The sequence below is a fragment of the Archocentrus centrarchus genome, chromosome 10 (assembly GCF_007364275.1).
Source record: "Archocentrus centrarchus isolate MPI-CPG fArcCen1 chromosome 10, fArcCen1, whole genome shotgun sequence".
Classification (NCBI taxonomy): Eukaryota; Metazoa; Chordata; class Actinopteri; order Cichliformes; family Cichlidae; genus Archocentrus; species Archocentrus centrarchus.
In genome coordinates, this window is record NC_044355.1 from 38764121 (window position 1) to 38774461 (window position 10341).

General features: G+C 43.3%; 1 protein-coding gene across 4 annotated transcripts in view; it reads right to left on the reverse strand.

Annotated features, from left to right (window-relative positions):
- glra1 (glycine receptor, alpha 1) overlaps positions 1-9382 on the reverse strand; it is a 143793-nt gene extending 134411 nt beyond the window's left edge. For all 4 annotated transcript variants that reach the window (XM_030740163.1, XM_030740167.1, XM_030740166.1 and 1 more), the window contains exon 1: positions 8188-9382. In XM_030740163.1, coding sequence (XP_030596023.1) covers positions 8188-8258 — 71 coding nt within the window. In that variant the 5' untranslated portion in view covers positions 8259-9382. The remainder of the gene's footprint in view (positions 1-8187) is intronic.
- Positions 9383-10341: the final 959 nt, after the last annotated feature.

Sequence of the window (10341 nt, forward strand, 5' to 3'; positions counted from 1 at the left end):
CGAGCCAACATTTCCAACAAGCTGCAAACTCATTTTTTTCTTTTTAAATCTACTTTCTAGAAAAATATTCACATACAGTTGGAGGTTTGTGCGTACATTCTATTAATAAACTTTCCTTTACATTCATCTTCAGAAACGATGAAGAAACTGAATCCAAATGGACCAAAAATGGACCCCAGACAGACTAAGTGCTGGACCACTAAAACCCTTCTTTTCTCACTGATGCTGTGTGATACTCCCTGTTTGCGAGGTTTACTGTGTGATTAGGCACACAGGAACATTTAGGAACATAAAACACAGCAAGATAATTCAAATGTATTTACAGGTAGGAGAGCAGGAAAGCCCTGACACTAACAGCTCCACTTTTAGATCAGATACCATCAGTAGGTTTGATCTCACCGATCGATACGACTCTCGAATGATTTGGGACGTCATCATGGTAACATTTTTTAAAAACTCTTCCTCATTAATGGCTCTGATCTGATACTAATCTCATTTGCTTCATATGAATATGCAGAACGTGCAGGCAGGACGAGGGTGCTGGTACTGGAAGTTCGAGCCCGCTGTGGCTGCGTGCAGCTCAGCGTCTGCGTGTCAGGTTTGCATGTTTGTGGTGCTGTGAGATACGCTGAACCACTCCAATAAGTTTTATGTTATATTGAAACTTCACAAAGTAAAAAGCTTCGAGGACATGTTTGAAATCAGTGTTTAAATTTCCAAACAGCACAAATTTGCATATTTTCAGCCCCAACAGCAGCTCACACAGCAGGATAATTAATATCAACAATGGCATCAATAAACACTGTATTTATAATAATATATATATAATGTTAGAACTACCACAGCTTATTGGATTTTATATATTAAACAGATATTTTTCTATCCTGGGCTAACATGAACAGTAACATGATCCTAAGAAATGAAATAGTTTTTCTCTTGAAATTGAAGCCGTGCTTCTGTACAGGTTAACAGTTTATTTAGGAAGTCAGCAGGGCCTGGTTTCCCTTTCCTCTCCTTCTCATGAATCCCACAGGACGGGGGGGAGAGCAGTGTGATGTGAAACTGCTCGTTAACCTGAGCTCCAAGTAAGAACTCTTCCTGGTATCCTTTAAAAAAAGCTCTTCTTGCATCTCCAGCAGCACTTTAATTTCAGAAGTGCACCGTAGCGCCGAACATTTCCAGGAATTCACCTTCACTTTAACTCAGTTACAGCTCTGAGAGGCCATTGATAATGTACTCTGTTATTTATGGTCAAAATCTGTCACTGTCTGCTAATCAATAATGTATTATCATACATCAAGTTTTGGAAATGAACCTGCCCAGAAGTTAATTATTGTAGAGATGGTGGTGAACTCCACCAGAGGAGTCGATTGTTTTTCATTAGAGGACCCGGGGACATTGATCACAGGGGAAAAATATATATGTTATGATTTGTTATGATAGGAGATGTGAGTAATAAATATTGGCCACGTTATCTGCAGAACAAATGAAACAGCCTGAGGGCAGATTCATAAATAAAACAGTTGCTTTAATTTGGCTGAGTAGGGTGTATGCTAACTGACACAGGAAGATTTCTAGGAGGGGCAGCAGGCAGGAGGTGTGTGCTCAGCTCTCTGCCTTTGTGTCCTCGAGCAAATCGTATCCTGCTGGAGAGATGCTCTGCTCTGGGGCCCACTATGATCCCTGAACTGTGAACCCTGACAAGCAAGTTCACAGCAGGAAGCCATGAAGACAGCTTTGTCCCTCTGGGGATCAAAAGAAGATTATTGAATACTGAATCAGATGCAGCGGTTTGAACCAGCTAAAGCAGATAATCTCCTTTGTTCAGCGCCCATGGAGAAAATTCACTCGCATCCTTCAACATCAATCACTGATGTGTTTAGTACACCCAACAGATTTTATGGGTGCATTTCCAACCGCAGCAATGTTTCCACTGGAGAAAATTACATTCAGGGGGAGCTCGTTTTATCCCTCCATTTTGCGTTAGGTTGTAGAACGAGGCTGGATCGGGATGGAGGAGATTTTATTGTGCGAGTGACAGCAAAGTTCAGTTTTTGCTGTCATATTTTGCAGTCCACAATGTTCAGAGGTAATTGGAGGCTTTTGTGGTTTGATATGTCAGCAGAGTAATTTGCTTCATCTTTCTCTGGCTTTGGATCTGCTGTGGAAGTCAGAATCAGAACATACTAGAAGAACTGAGCCCTGGGAGTTCCTGGACAACAATTCTGGGTAGAAAGTGGAAGCAGGTCTTATTTGATGTTCTAAGTTACCCTCGGATGTTTCTGCTGAAGTCTGAAGCTGTGTCTTCGTTTCTGACCGTCCCAACAGCAGTGACTTCATGTACAGCAATCAGGAATGAGTTCAGAAGTCTTAACCAAATTTCAGGTTAGTTTTATGTTTGTTGGAATTGTATCTATCAAAATGGGATGGTGAGGTAGCACTTTGGTTTGAATACTTTTCTTTGCACCTGAAATCAAATAATTTCAGCTTATATACACTTTTTTTTCTAGTGCAAATTAAGTTTTTACATGCTAGCATCAGTGTTGGAGCTGAGAAATATGCAGTAAAAATGGATCCATTCATTTACTATCAGCATCATATAAAAACAATCCAGTGCAAGCCCAGCATGACTGCATATAACAGCAATATTCATTTCTAAGCTACCTACTGGCTTTCTAAGAATAAACACTACCAAAAATAACTGAATCACCAGAAATGTTGACCAAGTACCACTGACATTAAAAGCAACCGTCTGCATTCAAATGCATTTGTGTCTTATTTTAGAGAGAGGATAATTCCCATTGATCAGTTAAAGAATCCACTGAGAGGATCTACTGTCGTCGCATTTACACACAGCTGCTGGCATCGCTGTGTGCTGGCTGGTACAGTTTGTACAGTAGCACCGTTACTGCTTTTATATCACAAGAAAGAGTTTTCATCTCTTTTACTTCAGGATGGACCGTGAAGCAGCCCAGGCAGGCATCCTCTTCTCTTCAACACGCTTTAAGTTCTCAGTGAAGCTCAGACTTTGGTTACAGGGAAACACAGATGACAGCCAGCACTGAGTCACAACACTTACACAGCTAATGAATGCCAAAACTAGGCTGAAGTGAAATATCACTCCAGGTAACATGACATTCCAGCAAGTCACTCTGTCAAGGCTCCATTTTTCTGGGCGTCTACATGAAGGCTGACCTTTTATTTAATGAACAAACCGCCGGGGTCATTCTGTCCTCTTTAAAGTGTCTGTCTTCTCCTAATTTCCATTCTGCCCATTTGAAATACTTTTATTTAATATCAACAGCATCTGACATCCGCTGCTTGAAAGAATTTGAGAAAGCCAATGAATGACCTTCTTTAAATTGCCAAATTTCAACATTCGTTTAGTTCATGAACTGGTAGAGTCGGATTTAATTTCCTCTGCGACAGGAGGAGGTGTGTGGGTCTGAGCGTGCTCTGCTCCCGAAGAGTCGAGAGGCCCGAGGAGCAGAGATCGAGGCCAGCTCAAGGTTACCTTCCAGCAGCAGATGGAAGACATGACTGTTTACATTCATGTTCATATGAACTGGTCACTGTTTCCATCTGAGAGGATGAAGCTTTGTACTGAATACTGAAGTCCACAGAGGAAAAGGTCACTCTCTGCACACTTTGTTCATGGTAATGATGCAGAGTTTGAAAACTGAAGGCTGGTGCTCGCCTTTGTGCATAACAACAACACGTGCGAGCGCCCGTGAACGGTGGAGGTGATCAATCTCCGTTATCACAGGGAGGCAGATGTGTAGCTGATCAAAATTAAAATATAGTTTGTTTCAGCAAATGAAGCCGTAAAAACAGAGTCAGCCTCCCTGCAATCACCTCCAATGCCTGTTTTAAATAACTAAACTGTAAACAGAAAAGCATCTTTGTAAGATAATAAATTCAGCTCATAACTGTATCTAAACTTATATCACTGAATATAAATTTCCCTTGAGAAGAATCTAACAAACTGTGCACATGTTCCAGTTTCAGGGTGAGTTTCTTCTCCCTTTGTAAACACACGCACACACACACACACACACACACACACACACACACACACACACACACACATACTTGTAAAATAACACACACACACACACACACACACACACACACACACATACTTGTAAAATAACGCACACACACACACACACACACAAACACACATACTTGTAAAATAACACACACACACACACACACACACACACACACACACACACACACACACACACACACACACACACACAGGAGCACCGTCCCCACAGCTTCCTGTACTTGAACTACCCTCAAAGATTCTGCTGTTCTGCCTGGTAGAAACCAATACAGCAGAGATGTCAGTGGCTGTTCAGAGGCCTGTCAATCACTGTGAATGACTGATTGGTTTTCCCTGCTGGTTTGTGCATTGGCATTCTCTAAATGCAGCCTTGACCAGTTTGATTAATCGTTCCCGCTTGAGCGGTCAATAGAAGCAGACGATGTGCTGCGGGCCTGAGGAGCACGTGATGTTCTACTTGTGCACTTTAAGTCTGCTGCTGCTGTGACTCAGATATGGGGTAATCTTTTATGGGCAATGTGGAGCAACATTGCTGGAGGTTCTGAGCTCTTTTCCATGCAGAACTCTTTTTGATTGAAATCCAAAATTTACAGCTCACTTCACTTATCTCAAAACGTGATGCAAGAAATAATTTCTTGGACTTTAGAAGGAACTTAGAAGATCACTCTGATGATAAAAAATAAACCTACTATTTTGATAAACCTGAAACTTAAGACACTTCAACAATAAACTGACATGTGTCTCACCGTGGACAGACATATGCAGTATTTTTGTGCTTTTACTACATAAGCTACCACCTGGATTATCACAAACAGCAACCTCCAGTGATGAGAAATAAAACCAATGTGCAAAAACTGCAGTTCCTCCAATGTCAAGTAAAGTCAAGTTTATTTATATGTATATATTATATATATTATTTATATAGCACATTTAACACAACAACAGTTGACCACAGTGCTGTAATGTCCAGCAGAGCCTGGCTCCAGCAGTTACTCCACCCAATGAGTCTAATGTTAAAAAACTTTACAGCAGAATTAAACATGTTTAGTACAAAAACTGGTTTTGCAGCTAATTGTGTCCGTGTGCTAAACGATACAGTTTATTGGTGCAACCAAGCTGATAATGTAGCAGCAGCTTCTCATTGGTCAGTTCTGGCTCCAACACCCAGGAAGGCAAAGGCTTCGAAATGATATATATTTATGTCTTTTATATACAGTACAGTCTATGGATCACTAGCAGTTTACGTTAACAATAATAACGTCAAGCTCTACCGCACATGTTCTGACTGAAGTAGAGACTAAAGGTATTATTCATATTTTTAAATATAACTTTAGCATTTTTGGTTTTACTTAAGAGCCAACAGATTTTTGAGTCCCATGAGTCTCTCTTCTAGCATCAGGCTGTTGGGGCCTCCAGTTCATTTACTTTACTTAAATTGTTGCTGTACTTTCATTTAAAATGTATTTATTGATTCCTTAATCAAAATGTTTTAATTTCCTATCGTAAATTTGCAGAACTGACTGCATTACTGCCACACTCCGAGTTATGCTGTGTTGGTACTGATGGTCATTTCCAGAACCTTCCTAATATTCACAACAGGAATCTTCATGAGATGAAGGAGGGCATGTGAGCTGCTGCTTGTAGCCTCTGTTGCCACTGACCAGCAGTTTCTTCCAAACATGTTAGTGTCGAGGCTGATTCTCCATCTTCTTAAAAATGTTACTTGATCTGGCAAACAGGACATTATCTCACCTTCCTGCCACTTTCCTCCACCTCTTTTAACACAAATCACAGATTTGAGCCTGAATACAAGATAAAATGGTTTGTTGAAACGAACGATTCCTGCAGGTCCAATCTAAAGTCCCAGCTCTCCTCTCCTGTCTGCTTGATTAATACTACAAGTGTGGACAGAGAAAGTGAGAGAGAGATATGTGCAAGCATTAAATGTGTATTCATCAGGTCTGGCCCCGGCCATTGACAGGCTAATCAATGTTTAGTAATAAGGCTGAATGTGGAATGAGGTGTGGTGGGTCTGGGTCAGGATGGAGGAAAGAGATATCAATTAAGCAGGGAACTGCAGGTCCAGGCGCGAGGAGCTGAGATGGCAATATCCCAACTCTGCTTCATTAACTAAACAGTGTGTGCTGAATGCAAAACTCCTGCAGCCCCCTCCTACAAAACCGCCTCCCACCTTAACAGTAAATGGCTGCCTTATTCAATGGAAAGGAGTCACTGCAGCAGGTAGAAAAACACTTTTGATACTTCACATAATGAAATCCAGAGGACGTGCAGGGAAATGATATCCAGGTGTGATGCAATAAAGCGAAGGATGCAAAAAGCCTGCAGGCTGGAAATGCAAACAGGACCCAAACACATTAGCAAATAATATTTTGAGATATTTCCATATGATATACATTCAGTGTAAACTGGAAGAAACAGCTGGTAACTGTAAATAGGCTCATTCGCAGTTTGTTTCCGACATGCTACAGAAAAGGAAAACCTGACTGTGACTGGGAGCTACAGTGCAGTTCTAAATTTTCCAGCAATTAAGGTGTTTCATAGTTCTGCTCTACAGTGTTTCCAGGAGAAACGATTGCATCATCTATCGATCTATCTATAATATAAATATGACTGCGCTACCGTAGGATATGTGCCTTGGTTTCAACTTGTTAATCAAGGTAGGCCTGCCTTAAAGCATGACCTGCTTTTATCATTCTTTCTGAGTCTTATGGCCATCATTCTTTTAGAGAATGAATATCATGTTGTATAAAATAAAATCTGAAACTAGCAACTGAGACCATAAACTCACCAGGAAGGGCTTATCGAACCCACAGAGTTCTTTTGGCAACCCAAAGCAAATGGACCCCTGTTGGCCATCTGGGCCACAGTTCTGCAAAATAATTTCAAAGCAGTTACTGAGTTATTTAAATAGTTTTGATCATATACTGGAGGGGGATGACTGGATGAAGTTCAGGTTTTTCTGCCCCTATTAAGCTGTTGAATCTGAATACTAGATATGACCAGGAAAATTATTCCTAAGCATCACCATCATCACCTCCATGTCAACACAAATCTGCTAAAGCCAGTCATCCAAATCCAGAACCACAACAGCTGACAGTGACAGCGTCCTCCTGGTCGCAGCGTATTTGCACGACTAAAACAGTGACTGCCACTTCATGCTTTGGGTAACATCCCACTGACTGTCCAGCAGCACAGTGGCTTTACCGCATGGCTCGATTACTGTTGCAGAAACGGGATGGATTTAAGAACAGAACATTTAAGAGGACCTTGACAAACAGGCAGCTTTGGGGGCAGCAGGGTATATGCTGCTTCCAGCAGGGAGGGGGACCAGAGATGACCTCAAAGTCTACACAGGAACACCAGAGGAAAAAAAAGATAAAATGAAAAAATATGTTTGCATGCAGCTGCTGGCAGAATATGTTACATCCGGTCAACAGAAACTGAGCGCTGGCTTCCATCCTGTTTGGCTCTATGATGGACAACCAGCTCAGCAACAGCAGCAGCAACAGAATCGATTAATGGATTGCTTGTAATGAAAGAAGAAATTACAATCCAAAACTCACAATAACTGATTGTCTTATTGAAGCAGTGAAGGCCACTCCAACCCAGAGGCCAAGAAAATCATTTGAGTTGTTCACATTTACACAACAACAAACTTCACCTACAAGTGAGGAGAAGCCCCATCTATCCTCTACACACTGAGCAACACATGCTTCTACATCACTGTCAGGACTCACAAATGGGAGCACGTGCTCCAAGAGGCTCCGTTTCTCCATACATGACCGTTGACGCCATAAACGCGCGTCACCCGCTAGTGGTCGCAGTTTCCTGCCTGGACTCACTGCAACTTAATTCAACTTACTTGTACATGCAGACTGGCGTGCTCACGAGTAATAGGACACGAAACCCAAAGGCAACTTTCATAAGTTTGCACCTGAACTCCTCTTTCCCCCTTCAAGTCTTCTGAGGGAGCTCTAATTCCCCAGCACGGCGGCAAAGCAATAAAAATGCAAATTCACATTTTCTCAGACCTGGAAATAAATGATATACGCGGCGTTATTTTCCACTCAAGTCCATTTCATGCCTCTGCTTACCTGAAAAACACAACCGTTTGCCACAAATAGATCCCCAGCACGTTTAGTCGGCACATTTTTGCCAGTCTCATTTTGTTTGGAGGGGGGGGTGAGGAGGTATTTCTGAATGGGGGTGGGGAGTCACACTCTGGAGAGGACGAAAGCCCCTCCAAAAAAAGACAAAAAAGAAAAAAAATCTTTGGTGGAGGAAGAGAAGGAGGAAGATGAGGGTGAGAGGGGAGGGGGGTTGTGGTTATGGTTTATGACCTCCAAGGTGAACCGAAAATGTTCCGCTTTTTTTGTGTGTGTTTCAGATCCCGGAGTCGCCGGTGCCGAGCCGCGCGATGCTCATGACCTCACTCTCCATGAAATCATGCTCATGTCCGCTCTCACGCCTCCTGCGCCGCCACTGTGGAGGGGGACAATCCACTAAATCCACCTCGAAATTGTGTTCAGGACCACGGACAGAGGCAGGCTGCGGCGGGGAAGCTTGTCCAGATTTTGGTTTGGGAGGGGAGGGAAAAAGGGAAGGAGAGGGGGGGTTCTCGAGAGCAGATCACAGGCTGCTGTTAACTGACACACAATTACATCCAATTACTCTAAAGTCCTGTCTGTGCGATCCGCGGCGGGGGAAATAAAACATATTCCTTCAGTGGTGGCTGTTTGGCTGCGGGAACCTTGCCGTCTCCAGAGGGTTGAAAAAAATGTGCATGTGTTATATTCCCCAGATCCACTCAGAGAACAGACCCACACAGAGGAGTGCTTTCTCTGCAGGTTTTCTCACATGCATCCTAGAGCCAGCGGAGCGTCACTCTGGAACCGTGCGTAGAAGCTGTTGTCCCGGCGCTGCTGCTGCTCAGAGAGGGGAGTCTGCAGGTAGAACAAGTCTGCCTCCTTTTCTCCCTCTCCTTCTTCTTCTTTACGTCCTCCTCCTCTTGCTGCCGCTTCTCCCTTTTCTTCTCGTACTTGTCTCCCAGGGGCGAGTAGTTGTAGTAGTAGTACTTGGCGCTGCAGCAGCACGGCTCAGCTACTCCCATTGTCTGGTGGTGGTCAAGTTGGAGACGCACCGGCGGCCGCTGCTGCGCTCCGCATCCGCTCCCACCCGGGCACCGGTTCCGCCGAAACGATAAAAAATAAAATAAATCAACGCTCGTCGGAGAGGTGAGAGTGTTACATTAGCGAACAAACCGGCGTACTGGACTCATGTGGACCCTGTTCCGTGGCAGGAGAGCGACAGCGACATTGGCCCCTGCCGGCGCGCGCGCACACGCACACACACATATACGCGGAGGTGAGACACAGACGGTACAGCCAGCCTCGGTGCGTTCCGACACTGTATTTTCTTGCTGCAGTCATTTACCAAACTCCAAAAAACCCACCTCGCCGCGGCTAGACACGCCCACAAGATACTGCCATTGGGCTGCGCGGTCCTGGAGCTCGTCAGTGATTGGCCGGAGGAGGTGTCACTAGCCGGATATGAGCTTCTGCCCCTTATGTGAGGATCCCCTGAGGAAATATCACTGAACTTACTGAGCCCAAAAGAGATGTATCATGTGTCTGTGGCGAGTTTACAGTCGTGTTACTGGAAGGGAGCCGAGAATTTAGCAAAATTACACTGAGATGTGTCTAATGAAAAATAATGTGAGGGAGGAGCAGTTTCAGGGATCAGGTACTTCAGAAGTAAATGGAGAAACTATCAGATTTATTTTTGTGTTCTAATCATGATCGAAGGCGGTCTTTCACAGCACCACAGTCTGATTGCTTGACTCAAAGGGACTGAAGTGACTCATGTGATCACTGATTATGACTCGTCTGTTAATAACAGAGAACACTTTGGTACCAGCAAAGGTCTTGGTTTGTTTAGTGTTTCCTTATGTATTATAAAGTCCTGCAGCTTTGATGGTTTCTTCTTCAGGCTCTTCTCCTGTGGAAGTGCTGTATATTGTTAGGTGGCAGCCTGGAAGTCCTGCTCTGACCACTTGCATTCATTCTGTGATGTAGTTTGGATCCTTCAAAAGTTAAAACAAATCCTGAGTTTTCATAGTTAGCGCGTGTGAGAGCATAAAATGAAATGGCAGTAGGTTCAGGAGTGATTTAAAAACAGCAGCAGTTCATGGGAATTTCTTTATGGGCATTTTTTTTTTTTTAATGGGCTGTGTAATTTATTTTTTTTTT